A 14,832-nucleotide genomic window follows, 5' to 3' on the forward strand; every position below is an offset into this window, starting at 1 on the left:
TATTCCGGGAATCTATTTATACCATAGATGGAGAACTGTTGCCGCTGAGCCAAGAGTGGCGCACCATGACCAGCGGCGGCAATGGCGGCGAGGAAAAACTTCTGTATCTCTTCACAAACAACGACTTGTGGGATGTGGATGACGCCGACGACACGATTCTGCGCGAGTTCTCCAAGGCGGAAAGCCTCCAAATCAATGTGACCAAAGTCACGGACGACTCATTGAACACGTTTGCTCACATGGCCGCGCTATGGGACCGACCGCGTGTGTTGGAGCATTTGATTCGAGTTGGCGCCGACTTGAATGCGACGAATAAGGTCGGGAACACGCCCGCGGATGTCGCCATGCACTGGGGGAATGCGGATTTGGCGCTGCAAATCAAGCACTATGGTCCCTGTCCTCGTGTCATTGCAACGATATGCTGACAGCGCGAGTAGGGGGAAAGCACTGTTGCGAACAAGAACGCGACTTGGCCATTGCCCAGCGCGACTTCGTACAGAGCAAGATCGACGACGCGTTGTCCAAAATGGAGAAAGCTGTGGGCGACTGGCTCCAGGTCTCGAAGGACAAAGAAGACCTGCGAATCGAGCGGGACCGTTTGCTATTCCACGTAGACGACATGGAGCGCCAGATGAGTCAAGTCAAGACCGACTATGCCACGTATCGAGGACTGTACGAGCAGCGGCAGCTCCAGGTGGAAGCAATGCGGCTAGAAGTGGACAAACTGCGCGCGACGGTCGCTGACGAGTCCCAAGCCAAGCAGAATGCCCTACAGGGCTGGCAAAAGGCGGAGCGATACGCCAAAGAAGTCCAGCACATGCGTGAGATCGCAATGCAGTGCGAGGAGGAGGCGGTGCGAATGCGCGACGACGCTGTATGCGAGCGCGATGCCGCCCGCGAACTGGTACGTTCCTCTTGTGAAAGATGTCACGCGCGAGGTATATGGAGTGTGTATTGTGCAGACCAAAAAAGCGCAAGCAGACCACGTGGTCGCTGTGACGTTGCAGCGGCAGGCTGAAGCAGAGCGGGACGTTGCGTTCAAGGAGAAGGACGACGCGATCGCAAACATCCGCACGCAGATCGAGCAGTGGGCGGTCAAGGTTAAAGAAGCCGAGCACGAGCGCGCGATGATTCAGGTCGAGATCAACAGGCAAAAGGTTCGTCCAACTGGATGTGCACACGTCCCATTCACTGGTGGGCAGGCAAGCTTGGAAGCAAAGTGCAAGTGGCTCGAGAAGGAGCTCGCCCGAGTGAACTTGCTCAGCACCGTTTTGGAGAGTCAGCTGGGGGAGACTACGCTCAAACTGACGCAGGCTCAGACGAGCCAGGAAACGTCGTCGACGCAACTGGAGAAGGCTCTGCGCAAGACAAAGCGACTCGAGAATGAACTGAAGGAGCTCATCGAAGCACGGACGGAAGAGAAGAAGATGTGGAAGGTGCGAGAGCAACAAGCGCTGCACATCGAGTCGCAGCACGCAATGCAGACGATTCTGCGCGCGGCCATGCGACTCTGGACAAAGCTTGCCAACGTCGAGTGGATTTTCGACTTTGTCGCGCATCCTGAGGCGATGGACGAAGATGTTGGACGTCCCAAAGGAGAACCCAGGGAGTTCGGGGGAGCAGATGGGATGTGGAAGTCCCCCAAGAAGGGATGGCGGCCTCAAACTACCCACGATCACGCGCGGCCTCACCACCACAGACATTCGACGCCCCAGCTGCTCACGCCACTGTCGTCGCCACCGCCACTGGAGACCAAGGCGTCAGCAAAGTTCGTCGAGAAGCTCGAGTCGATTCAAGGCAAGGTCAAGACGTGGATGCAGTGGTGCAAACAGTCGTTGGACATCGACGTCAAGTGGGACAAAGCCCTGCTCGACCAGTCGGCGCAGAACATCGATTGCCTCCTCACCGTGACGGACGGGCTCTTTGACTTTTTAGGGGTCGCGATGAAGGACAAGTACGCCGAGTTCCGGTACGTCGACCGCCGTGTCTTGTCGCTCGTGCGTTGTATCATGCCGTGCACGCAGAAAACACGTCGACATGCAAGTGAAGAACGTCGAGCGCAAGGAAGTCTTGTTGAAGCGGTTCACTCAGCACCGGGAAGAGTCGGCGAGGCGGGCAAAGCCGGCGCAGTTCCGCGAATGCTCGATTGGGCCGGGTTGAGTCGCAGCATCGAACTCCATCCATTCAATATTACCACGCATGGCTAACTCGAGTCTTGAATTGCCCGAACAATGCCTTGGTAGTCTTGCTCCGTCGTGACCGCAATGATGCGCCGCCCTACACCAACATGACAATGCCAGTCATGCCGATCGAGGCACGCTTACGGCCGTCCAACGACGCGAGCAAGTGCCGATGGTCCACGTTGAACACGACAAATGGAAACGTGTCCTTGGGGGCGTTTGCAACCTCGGCCTTGGTGCATTTATCGATCGTTGGGGAGAGAACGATGTAGCCTTTGGGAGGCACACCGTGCTTGGCATCGTCGATAGTCTGTCGTCGGCATGTCAGATCGAGAACGCGATCATGTCAAGGCCATACATTCCAGTACTCGAGCTTGCCGTTGCGCACGGCGGCATACCGATGCTACAATTGTTGTCGCGAACAGCGGGCCACAACGACCAAAGTTGCCCGTACCGCCCAGCCAACAAACACGCCTTCGCCGCGCTTGTAGATGTAGCCAGCCCAGTCGGCCTGCAGCTTGGCCTGGGCCGCTGTGTGTTCCTTTTCGCGCAAGTAGGCTTGGTTTGCATGGCGAAACATCTAGACAAAGCGATGACGTGATACAAGTTCGTGATGCCTTTGCCGACCTTTTGCTCGTCAAGGTCAGTTGGGAACGTCGACACAAAGTTGAGCAGTCGAATCACGTCTTGGTCGAGGAGGCGAAAGTCACATCGGCGGTGGAAGCGGTTGGTAAACTAGTTTGCCACGTGAGCATCGGATCGTATCCAGGCAACGACGTACCTTTTTGGTGATCGAGTACAGAACAAAGTACTTGGCGGGAATGATCGCCGTGACGGTGGCGCCGACGCAAAGCGCGGCGCACGCGAGGGCGGTTTTTTGGGGATGTGTCCACAAAAACAAGTTTTTGATGCGCTCAAGCAAGTCGGCGAGCTTGCCGAGTTCGTGCTGGATGGTGCGCGCCACGTTGCGGGCCATGTGATACTTTTCCACGAGAGACAAGGACTTGGCGTTTTCCATCTCGAGGACCGAGTACATGGCCTCGGACGCAAGGCGCTCCTTCCACGTGACGCGCTTGGACGGGTCCCGCAGGAGGAGCTGCGCTCGGACCGTTAACGACGGCTCTGGACGCAGCGACGGATCGACGTCAGTCTGTGGGGGCGGGGGCGTGTTTTGCAGCGCAAATGCCTTGTGGAGCTCAATTTGGGCACCCCCCAGCCGCCCGGCTGTCACGAGCATCTTGAGTGGCAACCGAACCTGGCCAAGTACATTTTGTGACGCGGTCACCGGGTTGTCCTGAATCACGTCGAAGCGAATGACCCCTGGCGTCGCATCCCACTCGAGGATTTCCTCCAGTTCCGTGACAGCGTTCGTCTGCACGGGCTGGAGCAGGGGGTACTTGAAAGCGTGGAGATCCACAGCGGAATTGTCTGGCCGCTTCCACGCCTCGACAACGTCATGAAGCACCGCTACAACACGGAAGTGTGAGCGACAAGCGAGGTTGCCAAATATACACGGCCATTACCGTCTTTCGCCAGCGGACTCAAGTGAACAAACAGATCCTTGAACCACTTGTTGTTGAGGGTTCGAATATCTGGGGCGGCGGGCTTGGTAGCGGGGTTCAGGTTGGACGAGCTCGCACCGGTCGACAGGGTCCCGTTGGTTTCCTGGACCGGTTTTGTCTGGCCGTAGATAGGGTTGGTGCTGTTGGCGACAGTGTTGGTTTGCGCAATGAGGCGCTCCGGCAGCTCGTTAAAGTTGGGCTCGTACACGATTCGCACGTACGAATCGAGCGGCCGGGGTTTGGTCTCGTCCTTGGTGACCTGGACGAGGTTGTCGGCCTGGAGCGGGACGACGCGGAGCGTCGCAATGGACCGGAACATCTTCATCTTGACTTCGTCGGGGTCGTGGTATGTCCATTGCCGTGCGACACCGCCGCGCATGTGGTGCTGAAAGTTGACGGCGAGCACAACCACGAGAATGACGAGGACGACGGCGGGGGCGTGCGCGGTTGGAAAGTACCACACGCCCAGGGTCATGCTACCCCACGTGACGGCCGTCAGGACCGGCGATTTCCACTCGAGCAGCTCGTGCATGACGATCTTGGCACTCTACAACGACCGAGGACATGAGTCCACCACCACTCGACCGAGGAAAACGTCTTGAAAGGAACGAGTCGCACTTGAATCGACCGGATGAGCGCATCGAGACGCTCGATATTGCGTTTGATCAAGTCTGCGTTGAACTCGACTTCGTCGGGCCGCACATAGGTCGCGTCGGGATGGAGCGTCGAGTCCAGGAAAGTGGCGTAGTTTTCCCGGTAGATTGCTTGGACTTGGACGAGCCCAACTTCTTCGTCCGACTGGCGCAGGATGTACCAGTCAAACCCGGGCTCGGGGGGTTTCTTTCCGGGCCCGAGCGTCGCCGGCGTCGGGGCCATCGTCCATGCTGCGCCTTCTCGCTGAAGGAGCTCGGCCATGCTGACGCTCGCGCTGCCGTACCGAATCTGGCATTCCAGTCAACCACCCATCCGCCACGACTGGGAAATCCTACCGCTTGCTTGCCGTTCTTGAGACGAGTCGCGTTCGGCGACGCGGCAATCGCCATCGGCTTGAGCAAGTCCACAGTGAACTCCGAGTTGACACTGTGCACGTCAAACTTCTTCTTGAACACGACGGTGTGGCACTCGGTCGCGCGGGCGTACACCTCCTTGGTGGTTTGTTCGAACCCGATCGACACGATCGGGTCAAAATCCGGCACGTACAGCGAGCTATGGCCGTCCAGCTTCGAGCACTGCGGACCACACACGTGAACGCCTTTCACAAACACAGACAGGAACCCTCTCGACGGATGGGACGTCACGATGGTGGCAGTGGAATCGGCCGTCGTGGCGGTGGCATCTCGCACGGCACCTGAATCGGGTTTTGACCCCCGGCGAGGTTTGAGCGCTGAGTTGTAAATCTTGGCCGCGAAGGGCAATGGAAGCGTCGGCAGCCCCGTGACGGAACCGTTGTACACGCTCGGGTGGAAGGCATACGTGAGGACAAGCGTTCGCGCTGGTGGTGCCGCGGTCGACGACAGCAAAGGCAACGTTGGGACAATCGTGGATTCGATCGGAATCGCATCTGTCACCGAAATACCCGGAGTAAGGATGCACCGGCTGACTGGCACTCGAACGTGTCCTGCAAGCCATTCATCAATCCATGGATGGAATATGGGGTGGTCGTACCAACAACGACGTCGGCGCGATGTGATGGCGCTGATGTGGAGGATTCTGACGACAGTAGCGTATGAGTGATGTGGCGCAGCGTGACGTCGAGGAAGAGGTGTTCGGCGGTCGGATCGGGGTGCTTGAATGTCATGGAGGCATTCCAGTGATGCGCCAGGCTCTCTGACGTGTCCTCTCGAGTGGAGTACGGCTGGAGCTGGACGGTGGCAATGAGGCCTTTGTCTGTCCATTCGGTCAAGCCTTGGGCTGAGTGAACGACGAGCGAGAAGATGCCAGGACGCCCCATCTGTTTCTTGAACCTGCGGTTCGCTGTGGATGCGATGCTAGAATGTGGTGAGGTATCCGCCGCAAGGGCATGAAGACACGTACGACATGGCGGATTCGCTGACGGTTGGCGGCGCTGCAGTGTACGGTCGACCTTCCAAGACGTCGCCATTTCGAATCTCTTCCCCCGCCGCGCTGAAGTAGTACAGATCTATTCACGCTCTTCACCCCGTGAGTTGGAATACGGAAGACATACCGCGGTTCGTGCGCCGATTCCGTAGACCCACAAGCTGACTTGCGTCTCCGTTGTGTTCGTTTACGAAATGTACCTGCGCCAGCTTCACTAGTGTCTGGACGTAGTCACGGTACTCGAACTGACACGGGAGCTCCGTCGTCCCAACCACGACCGTGCAGGAGAGCACTACACAAGAAACCAGAATTAGTTGAACCGCTGTTCACGATAATGGAGAATACGTTGTGGAGCGATGAGGGACTTGTTGGACAGGTGTCGATCGCTCGAAGTCGCGGCGGACATCGATCACTCCGCGCAGTGAAGTGTCGATGTCCGAATACTGCGACGGTTACACTACGAGATGCGAAACGATTCGAGCGGATTTTGGATCGGCGGCACGCAGGTGCAGACTTCTGCAAGCGCCCCATTTGCTTCCTCTGTTCCTTCCAAGATGGCGCGCTAGAATGCGTGCTACCGTAAGCCACTTAACATGCTGTTCTGCATGTTCAACATGGCTGTGCCGTTGGGGCTCCTGTGCTAGCGCACCCGAGAGATGAACCCAATTTGGTCAACCCAGTCCGAGATCGCGGCACTATCCATTGCATTGATTTCGAATGAGTGAAGAAGTCGCGTTCAACTCACGGCTAGGTGGTGCTGGCAGGCTTGGGGCTGGCATGCTTCGGACTGAGCTTGCTCGTTTCATGCCCGAATGAGCGGCAGTACTCCCATCTCACCGACATTATCCGGATAACGCGTCATTTCACAGTCAGCACTTGGAGAATTGCCCGATGCTGGCAAAAGGTACAATCTTAAAGAACTGGGTCCTTGGGGACAAGCTCGGAAGCGGCGCGTGCAGCGACGTCTACGTTGGTACGTGCGGCATGTCCACGACTGCACATGTGTGAGAGAAGAGCATCGTGTCGAGTAGTCACGCCTAAGGAAAACAGTGCGGAAACGTATGCGATGAAATTGTCACCAATTCCACCGCCGAGCAAGAAAAAGACACACGCAGCTCGAAGTGCGGATGCTTTGTACGCAGAGCACCTCTTGTACGTTAATACGTTGCAAGGGCTTGAAGGTATCCCCGCCTTGCCAGCTACGGGAGCGTATGGCGAAGACAAGGGGTATCGATTCTTGGTACTCGAACGTCTCGGTCGCACGCTGGAACAAGTCAAAACCACGCACGGTGGGAAGCTTCCTGAGGGCACTGTGTCCCGGCTCGGACTGAACATTGTGCGTCTCCTCCTCATCCAGCTCAACGATCCATCGTCCTTCCCACCTTTTTGCGTGTAGTTAAGCATCCTGCGACAATTGCATGCACGGAAGCTTCTATTCGTCGATGTCAAGCCCGATAACTTTATGTTATCTCGGGGGCGCGAGGATCAAGTACGTTCCTTCTCCGTTGCTGCGCGGTTCAGACCAATGTGCAATGCAATTCACGTGAGTGCTGCGGTAGGTCTATTGCGTGGACTTTGGCATTGCCGAGCGATATTTGTTGGTCACTGGCGCGCACAAACCTCACAAGATGGGACCGGTCGTCGGGACCCCCACTTTCTCCAGCGTTCACTGCCATCTTGGCAATAGTAGGACACAACTGTTGATATGCTTTGGCATTGACGGCGTGGCGTAGCTCCTGCACGGCGCGATGACATCGAAGCGATGTTGTACGTGTGTCTATACCTCATCCGCGGGGACCTTCCGTGGCAGGCTGCGACATCGGACGCTGCAGGAGCACAGCTGAAGTACAAGTGCGACCCCGACGAGCTCTGCGCCGGCCTGGCAGGTACTTGGCTCCGATAGAATTCGAAGACGAATGACGTGGATACCAGTGGGATGGAAGACAATGCTTCGTCGAATTCAAGAGTGCGCGTTTGACCAAGAGCCCGACTACGCCTACTTCGAAACCACGTTGAAGCAGATCGCGAGATCGACGCCGCTGCATGGCCCGTACCAATGGGGAGAGGTATGAATTCAGCCCGAAGAACTCGTCGTTTTACGGGACATGAAGGAAGTGGCTGTAAAGCCTACCAAACGGTCGGGAACAACCAGCACAAACGCTACTCGGAGATCGAAGCCTTCCAAGAAGGCTGCAGAACAAGAAAGTCCGCTGCCGAACGGCGCTGTTCATGAAACCGCATCCGAGGTCTCTAAGACTGGCGGCACGAAGCGGAAGCAACCAAGCTCCAATCGAGCTTCGCGGGCTCCTGCGAAGCGAACCCCAGCTTCTCAAGAGATCGACGACGGAGGGGCCATGCCTAGCCTTTCAAAGACAAAGGAAAAGAAGTCGTCCATCAAGAAGGCCCCAGTTCGCGCAACAGTGACGCCCTCGGGTGCTGCCGCAACGCCCGCGCCAACATCTGGTCGCCACACTCGCTCGACGGCGCGAACAAAGCTGCAATAGGAAATCGCATCATCTTAACAGTTTGAGTAAACTCTCGAATCGAAAACGAACCTCCTCGTCGAGTTTTCATGCAAAGCTACCTTGTTGTGGTACCTCGCTGCTGCACGGTGACCAGGTTTTGAACGGGATGTAAAGGCTTTCACAATCCTCGTGGCATGGCTGCGGTAATGACTCAGAATGTATCGACGTAGAGCGAAGGTGCATGCTCTGGCGCGCCCGTGCCGGCGCCGCAGCGCCTGTAACGTTGTCAACGTCTCAATTGCGCGCCACCTTTGAAAATGCAGAATAAGTTGATAAATGAATTCATTCATCTAATATTGAACGTTTCTTATTTAATTCGTTAAGGCCGCGTGGGTGCTGGACGAATTGAGCTGGCAGGACGACCATGAAAAAGGCGAGGAAGATCGTGATCAAGCCGTTCAAGCAGGCGCCGAGCGTGCCGGAAGGATTCGAGGAGAAGGCATGGAAGCACTTGGAGACGTCCTTGCTATGTCTACAGCATAAGTCGGACGCGACGGCGCTGTCCAACAGTTTGGGATGGGAAGAATTGTATGGGCTGGTGACGGATCTGTGCCACCAGAAGAAGGCAGCGTGGCTGTACGACCTCCTCCAGAAGCACTTGGCCGCATACGTTGAACGAACGCTCAAGTGTGCATGTGAAGAGCACGGCATCCTGCTCATGGAAAGCGCTGTCTTCGTCGAGCGGATGGTCGGTATTTGGGAAGAGTATTGCAGCGACTTGCTCATGATTCGAAATCTGTGCCTGTACTTGGATCGAACGTACGTCATTCAAACGACAAGCGTTGCGTCCATCTACGACATGGGCATCGGCTGTTTCAAAGCGACGATGCTGACGCTTCCCGCTCTCGAGGCCAAGGTCACGTCGGCGTTTCTCCAAGAAGTTGAGCGGGAACGATACGGCGAAACGGTGCGTCCGATCCCATACCCCGTAGTGAAGAGAGCGACCGAGCTCTATCGACGTTCTCTCGAGGTCCTGACGAGATGCGATGTTTGGAACAGGTCCAGCGTCACCATCTCAAGTCGCTCGTCCGCATGGCGACAGCGCTGCACATGTACACCAAGCTCGTGGAGCGCCCGTTCCTGGCGGCATCCGAAGTCTTTTACGCACAGGAAGGACAACAGTTGCTCGAGACGGCAAGTGTCGGGTCGTTGTTGCTTCATGTCGAGAAGCGCTTGGCGGAAGAACACAGTCGGGTCGCCAGTGTCCTGGATGGCAACGTTGTCACGAAGAAGGGCATTGTGCAGGTACGCCCCTTTGTCGTTTTGGGGCCATCCATTTCGGCCATTGGATCGATCTCCATGGATGATTGCATCATGCGCGATGTTGTTTCAGGTATTGGAATCGCAACTCCTAAGTCCCCATGCATCGCTCCTTCTCGAGCGCGGGTTCGACGAATTGGCCACCGCCAAGCGCCTCGACGATCTGCGTCGCATGTACGACCTGTGGGGCCGCGTGAACCAACTGCCGCTTCTTCGGGCGAGTTGGGCCAAGTACATTGCGTCGCGCGGCACGTCAATCGTGATGGATGTGTCAGCAACGAGTACCGATGTTGAAAAAGGCATGGTGGCGTCGTTGCTGTCGTTCAAGGCCGATTTGGATGGTAAATGCCTATTTTTTAATGGACGGTGCCACACGCAGGATGCGTAGACATTTTGCAATCAGCGTTTGATTTGGACCAGACGTTCGCCCATGCACTGAAGGGGGCGATGGAGCAAGCCGTGAACGCCAAAGCGTCTCGTCCAGCCGAATTGATCGCCAAGTTTGTCGACGCCAAGCTCAGGACGGGCAACAAGGACGGTTCTGAGCGCGACGTGGAAGCGCTACTGGATCGCGTCATGATTTTGTTTCGATACATCCAAGGCAAGGACGTGTACGAAGCGTTTTACAAGAAAGATCTGGCCAAGCGGCTCTTGCTCGGGCGCAGTGCATCGTTCGACTTGGAGAAGAGCATGATCGCCAAGCTCAAAACCGAATGCGGGAGCTCGTTCACGACCAAGGTAGGTCGAATCCGCCGGTGGCAAAGCACCACCTTATCGTTGCTCGTAGTTGGAAGGGATGTTCAAAGACATTGATTTGTCCCGCAATGTCATGACGCAGTTTCAGCAGCACGCCCCAAGCAGGTCGGACGCAGGCGCATGTGGCAAAGCTCACATGTATGGTTAGGATGGCGCTGAGCCAGTTGGAACACAAGGTTGACATGCACGTGCAAGTGCTGACGACGGGCTTTTGGCCGCCATACGTGCCGACCGAAATCAACTTGCCGCAAAGCTTGGCGCCGTCGAAAGCGATTTTTGAGGCGTTTTACGCGTCCAAGTACAGCGGACGACAGCTCCAGTGGCAGCACTCGTTGGGCCACTGCCTGGTCAAGGCCACCTTTCCCAAGGGCCGCAAGGAGCTGGCCGTCTCGCTCTTTCAAGCCCTCGTTCTCCTTTGTTTCAATCACAGCCGAGACGTGATCGGGTTCAAGGAAATCCTTGCTGAAACTGGTATCGGTACGTCATTGCAGGCTAGAGTGCAGTCGACTTGTGAGGAAGATGATGGCGCAATATTGGTAGAAATCGGCGAGTTGCGACGCACGCTGCAGTCGCTTGCGTGCGGCAAAGTTCGAGTGCTAAACAAGCAACCCAAGGTGGGTTCCCACCCCCTCCCCCACCATGCTAACGCCATGTCGTTGTTTGAATCTGCAGGGTCGGGACGTGGCTGACACGGACGAGTTTGTTTTCAACGCTGGGTTTACGAACCAGTTGATGCGAATCAAGATCAACTCGATCCAGATGAAGGAAACGACCGAAGAAAACATTGAAACACACGAAGCGGTCTTTCGCGAGCGGCAGTACCAAGTGGACGCAGCGATCGTGCGCATCATGAAGGCGCGCAAGACGCTCAGCCACGCGCTCTTGATGAGCGAACTGTTTGTGCAGCTCAAGTTTCCTGCCAAACCCGTCGACATCAAGCGCCGCATCGAGAGTTTGATCGATCGAGAGTACCTCGAGCGAGACAAGACCAACGCCCAAATGTACAATTACCTGGCGTAGGAAGATGCAGACGTCCATCGACAGAAATACGTTTTGGCGGGATTTGAAGCGGCTCGATTTTGCTTGGGGAGATGTATGCCTAGCGCATGCTATGCGCCAGCGATTGTCGAGGCATGCAAGGTACACTATCGAGGAGGTTTTGAGCACTTGGTCGTTGGGTGGCGTGCCCAAGTTGCGTTGAAGGAACGGACTATAGACCAATCTTGCTATGACTAGCAGTAACATTTTTATGGCCGAACGCAACGTGGGGTGACGACAGCTCCCGCCAAGTAGCGGACCGAGTACAGACATCCTTGCATGTAGAGACCGCAATCACGTCCGCGGCGATGGTTCCGATCCTACTGGACACGGACGCCACGGCAAGTCTCTGATAGCCCCAATGATGAATCACCGACAGAAGAGCCACCACGAGTACACATTTGTATGAGAATGCCTCCGAGTCCGTAGAAGGTTCCTGCGTCATGGCAAATGTATCGACGGACGACCTGGCTGTCGACGGGGTACCCGAGAACCGACCACGAACCGGATTCGGTGGCGGAGTAAACGAGAGCGACGGCCCCCATGTACGGCCAAACTTGTTGGAGCGAGCGAATGACGTCGCTGGTCTCACATGCATTGGTTCAAGCAAAGAATTATTTCTACGGCGACAAGGACAAAGCTGTTGGCCATACTCAACGCAGACAGGTACCGCCGAGCGCGATACGGCACGAGGTGGAACTGATACCGTGAAGATGATGGCAGCTGAGCCTTGTCAAGCGTGTGCGTTGCCATAGCGTGGCATTCGCGAATTACCGCAGTGTCCTTGGTAGTGCGTACGACAGCGAGAGGGGGCACACTCGAAGGAAAACGGATGGAATGCAGGCAATATATGTTGTTAAAAGTTGACCCAAGACAGAGCCAAAACGGCGACAGTTGCGGGCGATGGCAAAAAGTCCTGGATCGTGGTCCACGAGTTCGAATCGTGGTACAGGAAGTCCATGCTCTTGGACAGGGAGGGATGCAGCACATTGCGATGGTACTCGAAGAGCCACATGACAATGGCCCATGTGACGCATGCAAGAGCGGGGTACACTTCCTGGAACGAGTACTTCTTCACGATGGGCCACCCCTTTTCGCTCCCGAGCTTGACGAGACCGATAAGAACACGGGAAAACAGGTACAGCACAATTTGGTAGTTGACACCCGAGTACTTGGACCACACGATATACCTGTGCGCGATTCGAATCATCGGGCACATAAATGTATTGAGAGAAGGACATACCCGCCGACGGCGCCGGCAAATGCAGCATGCCACGGCAACAGCGGATTAAGTCCTTGACGAAGCACACATGCAGAAGACAACCCGACAGCGCGGTCCGCTTCCCTCAGGAGAAGAAGCACTCCCTTGTACACACCGACAAAGTACGCCAAGTTTTTTGTGTGTTCAAACGTGAGCTGGACGATCCCGCGGAGTTTCTCGCGCAACGGTTTCTGTTGGAAGAGCATCACCATGACAAACGCTGCCCGGGAGGGACATCATCAGCTACGACAGTACAACGAAGACAGAAGTACCATGGGGCGCACGGATCTTGGTGCCGTAGTACGCGCCATTTCGAACAGCGCGCATGAGGCACGCGACATCGTTGGGCAAGTCGACCATTCTTGATACAGTCCTCGGTTGTCAACTCAACAATTCCTCGTGAAACGCCGTTGACGGTATGGCTCATTTCGTTGGCTATAAATGTTTGAAGAATTCCACATGATTTGCTTAGTCCTACTAATTTTATCCAATCCGTGACCGGATTTCAACTCCGAATTTGCACTGTAACCTAATTGCTCACTGTCAAACCAGCATTAACTACCGCGCCCAAGACCTTCCGCCAAGGCTCCTTCGAGGTAACTTTGTCGCCCACCACAATGCACGCGTGCTGGAGGTGTTGCGTCGGGACTACACGCGTCCGAAACTGGACGGGGGCCTGAAACAAACGAGCAGTAATTGCAACCGGGGGACGTATTGTAGCCATAAGAACGACCTTGCAAAGGGTCGAAACTTCTTCCAACATTGAAGGTTGCCGTCGCAGCGCCGCGAAGAGAGCCCCAACGCTGCCGCCACCTTGCGATCGGGGCGAGCACCGTCACTGTGGTCGGGTTCTCATAGGATTTTTCCAGTCTTGTTAAGTGCGAAATGCTTCGAGCGAATCGAACTTCGAAGGGATGTCTACATACATTAATACTAAACAAATATATTTGAGTTTCAGTATACTTTCATGCTAATAAAATTTGGGATGCAGCTCAGCTGCGGCGAGTTTGGACCTGTCATCCAGTGGCATATTTCAGTTGGCATGAGCGCTGCACCAAAGGCCGACGAGGCTCAGACGATTGATGGCGTCGACGCAGGCAATGAGCTGATGCAGCTCCAATGCCGCTTCTACGAGAGCCGCTTCCCCGAAATTGACGAACTCGTCATGGTGAATGTGCGTAGCATTGCTGAAATGGGCGCGTATGTGTCGTTGCTCGAATACAACAACATCGAAGGGATGATTCTGCTCAGTGAATTGAGTCGGCGGCGCATCCGCAGTATCAACAAGCTGGTTCGGGTCGGGAAGAATGAAGTCGTCATGGTGCTCCGTGTCGACAAGGAAAAGGGATACATCGATTTGAGCAAGCGTCGTGTCTCCCCTGAAGACATTATCAAGTGCGAAGAACGGTACAACAAAGCCAAGACCGTCCATGGCGTGTTGCGTCAAGTCGCGCAAGACACAGGTCTCGAATTGACGGATTTGTACGAAAAGATTGGCTGGCCTTTGTACAAGAAGTTCAAGATGGAGCAACCATTGGGCGCCGACGACGAAAAGAAGGTCGAGTACCTGCACTGTTACGACATCTTCAAGATGGGTATCACCGATCCTGCCGTGTTTGATGGCTTAAACATTGAACCTGCGACATTGGCGTCCCTGCGTACTCACATCGGTCGCCGTCTTGCTGCTCAACCCATCAAGATTCGAGCGGATATCGAAGTTACGTGCTTCACGTACGAAGGCATCGAAGCGATTCGTGAAGCGTTGACCGCTGCCCAATTGAAGAGCACGGATGACGTGCCAATCAAGGTCAAATTGATCGCGCCGCCAATGTACGTGATGACGACGAACACGCTGGACAAGGTGAAGGGGATCGCTCTCTTGCACGAAGCCATCGAAGCTGTCCACACCATCATCAAGTCCAAGGGAGGTGGTCTGGTCGTGAAGATGGAACCCAAGGTCGTGAGCGTGAACGAAGAGCGCGAGTTCCTGCAGATGATTGAAAAGTTGGAGAATGAAAACCGACAAGTCGACGGCGATGACGACGAAGACGACTAAAAACGCGCGAAAGTTGTTGAAATAGACTTGAATTTTTTACAATATTTGGTCGTTTTTTGTCCTCTCATACATTTGTCCAGTGAGAATTTATTACAATTCAATTCCGTGCCCAAGCGACACTTGGAAACTTCACATC

The 14,832-nt window shown here is 55.4% G+C and overlaps 6 protein-coding genes across 7 annotated transcripts; 4 read left to right on the forward strand and 2 right to left on the reverse strand.

Moving 5' to 3' along the window:
* Positions 1-65: 65 nt before the first annotated feature.
* On the forward strand, positions 66-2,160 carry H310_02346 (hypothetical protein; the record flags this gene model as incomplete). Its single annotated transcript, XM_008865830.1, has 5 exons — positions 66-390; positions 438-904; positions 963-1,157; positions 1,203-1,969; positions 2,025-2,160. The coding sequence occupies 5 exons, from the start codon at positions 66-68 to the stop codon at positions 2,158-2,160; spliced, it is 1,890 nt and encodes a 629-aa protein (XP_008864052.1).
* H310_02347 lies at positions 1,956-6,256 on the reverse strand. 2 transcript variants are annotated; one of them, XM_008865831.1, is made up of 13 exons: positions 6,146-6,256; positions 5,928-6,092; positions 5,777-5,882; positions 5,408-5,730; positions 4,732-5,360; positions 4,361-4,684; positions 3,704-4,289; positions 2,962-3,647; positions 2,808-2,915; positions 2,635-2,760; positions 2,539-2,583; positions 2,325-2,490; positions 1,956-2,277 (listed from the first exon to the last, which is right to left on the reverse strand). In XM_008865831.1, exons 1-13 carry the CDS (start codon positions 6,204-6,206, stop codon positions 2,204-2,206), a joined length of 3,399 nt encoding a protein of 1,132 aa, XP_008864053.1. In that variant the 5' UTR covers positions 6,207-6,256; the 3' UTR covers positions 1,956-2,203. The 2 variants fall into 2 exon arrangements, with proteins under 2 accessions (XP_008864053.1, XP_008864054.1); XM_008865832.1 differs by having other exon boundaries at positions 2,539-2,760.
* Positions 6,257-6,678: 422 nt separating this feature from the next.
* Positions 6,679-8,406, forward strand: H310_02348 (CK1/CK1 protein kinase). Its single transcript, XM_008865833.1, has 7 exons — positions 6,679-6,773; positions 6,832-7,136; positions 7,197-7,289; positions 7,360-7,486; positions 7,534-7,686; positions 7,733-7,866; positions 7,912-8,406. Exons 1-7 carry the CDS (start codon positions 6,692-6,694, stop codon positions 8,302-8,304), a joined length of 1,287 nt encoding a protein of 428 aa, XP_008864055.1. The 5' UTR covers positions 6,679-6,691; the 3' UTR covers positions 8,305-8,406.
* Positions 8,407-8,650: 244 nt separating this feature from the next.
* H310_02349 (hypothetical protein) lies at positions 8,651-11,599 on the forward strand. The gene is made up of 8 exons (XM_008865834.1): positions 8,651-9,232; positions 9,325-9,570; positions 9,659-9,926; positions 9,974-10,323; positions 10,373-10,446; positions 10,490-10,818; positions 10,882-10,955; positions 11,014-11,599. The coding sequence occupies exons 1-8, from the start codon at positions 8,690-8,692 to the stop codon at positions 11,359-11,361; spliced, it is 2,232 nt and encodes a 743-aa protein (XP_008864056.1). The 5' UTR covers positions 8,651-8,689; the 3' UTR covers positions 11,362-11,599.
* A 608-nt stretch (positions 11,600-12,207) lies between these two features.
* Positions 12,208-13,031, reverse strand: H310_02350 (hypothetical protein). The gene is made up of 3 exons (XM_008865835.1): positions 12,913-13,031; positions 12,623-12,860; positions 12,208-12,569 (listed from the first exon to the last, which is right to left on the reverse strand). The coding sequence occupies exons 1-3, from the start codon at positions 12,998-13,000 to the stop codon at positions 12,236-12,238; spliced, it is 660 nt and encodes a 219-aa protein (XP_008864057.1). The 5' UTR covers positions 13,001-13,031; the 3' UTR covers positions 12,208-12,235.
* Positions 13,032-13,608: 577 nt separating this feature from the next.
* H310_02351 (hypothetical protein) lies at positions 13,609-14,803 on the forward strand. Its single transcript, XM_008865836.1, has one exon. It carries the CDS (start codon positions 13,626-13,628, stop codon positions 14,694-14,696), a length of 1,071 nt encoding a protein of 356 aa, XP_008864058.1. The 5' UTR covers positions 13,609-13,625; the 3' UTR covers positions 14,697-14,803.
* Positions 14,804-14,832: the final 29 nt, after the last annotated feature.

This window comes from Aphanomyces invadans, assembly GCF_000520115.1.
Source record: "Aphanomyces invadans strain NJM9701 unplaced genomic scaffold supercont1.3, whole genome shotgun sequence".
Taxonomy (NCBI): domain Eukaryota; phylum Oomycota; class Saprolegniomycetes; order Saprolegniales; family Verrucalvaceae; genus Aphanomyces; species Aphanomyces invadans.

What these genes read in the sequence shown, in the direction of transcription:
- H310_02348 (XM_008865833.1), top strand. Translation starts at nt 6,692, where the DNA reads ATGCTGGCAAAAGGTACAATCTTAAAGAACTGGGTCCTTGGGGACAAG. An exon ending in GTGCAGCGACGTCTACGTTG is followed by an intron (nt 6,774 to 6,831) that starts GTACGTGCGGCA and finishes CGTGTCGAGTAG; the next exon opens with TCACGCCTAAGGAAAACAGT. An exon ending in CTCGGGGGCGCGAGGATCAA is followed by an intron (nt 7,290 to 7,359) that starts GTACGTTCCTTC and finishes GTGCTGCGGTAG; the next exon opens with GTCTATTGCGTGGACTTTGG.
- H310_02350 (XM_008865835.1), bottom strand. Translation starts at nt 13,000, where the DNA reads ATGGTCGACTTGCCCAACGATGTCGCGTGCCTCATGCGCGCTGTTCGA. An exon ending in CAAGATCCGTGCGCCCCATG is followed by an intron (nt 12,861 to 12,912) that starts GTACTTCTGTCT and finishes CCTCCCGGGCAG; the next exon opens with CGTTTGTCATGGTGATGCTC. An exon ending in TTTGCCGGCGCCGTCGGCGG is followed by an intron (nt 12,570 to 12,622) that starts GTATGTCCTTCT and finishes AATCGCGCACAG; the next exon opens with GTATATCGTGTGGTCCAAGT.
- H310_02351 (XM_008865836.1), top strand. Translation starts at nt 13,626, where the DNA reads ATGCAGCTCAGCTGCGGCGAGTTTGGACCTGTCATCCAGTGGCATATT.
- H310_02347 (XM_008865831.1), bottom strand. Translation starts at nt 6,206, where the DNA reads ATGTCCGCCGCGACTTCGAGCGATCGACACCTGTCCAACAAGTCCCTC. An exon ending in GTCCCTCATCGCTCCACAAC is followed by an intron (nt 6,093 to 6,145) that starts GTATTCTCCATT and finishes TTTCTTGTGTAG; the next exon opens with TGCTCTCCTGCACGGTCGTG. An exon ending in TGTACTCGATCACCAAAAAG is followed by an intron (nt 2,916 to 2,961) that starts GTACGTCGTTGC and finishes GTGGCAAACTAG; the next exon opens with TTTACCAACCGCTTCCACCG.
- H310_02349 (XM_008865834.1), top strand. Translation starts at nt 8,690, where the DNA reads ATGAAAAAGGCGAGGAAGATCGTGATCAAGCCGTTCAAGCAGGCGCCG. An exon ending in CGAAGAAGGGCATTGTGCAG is followed by an intron (nt 9,571 to 9,658) that starts GTACGCCCCTTT and finishes ATGTTGTTTCAG; the next exon opens with GTATTGGAATCGCAACTCCT. An exon ending in GTTCAAGGCCGATTTGGATG is followed by an intron (nt 9,927 to 9,973) that starts GTAAATGCCTAT and finishes CAGGATGCGTAG; the next exon opens with ACATTTTGCAATCAGCGTTT.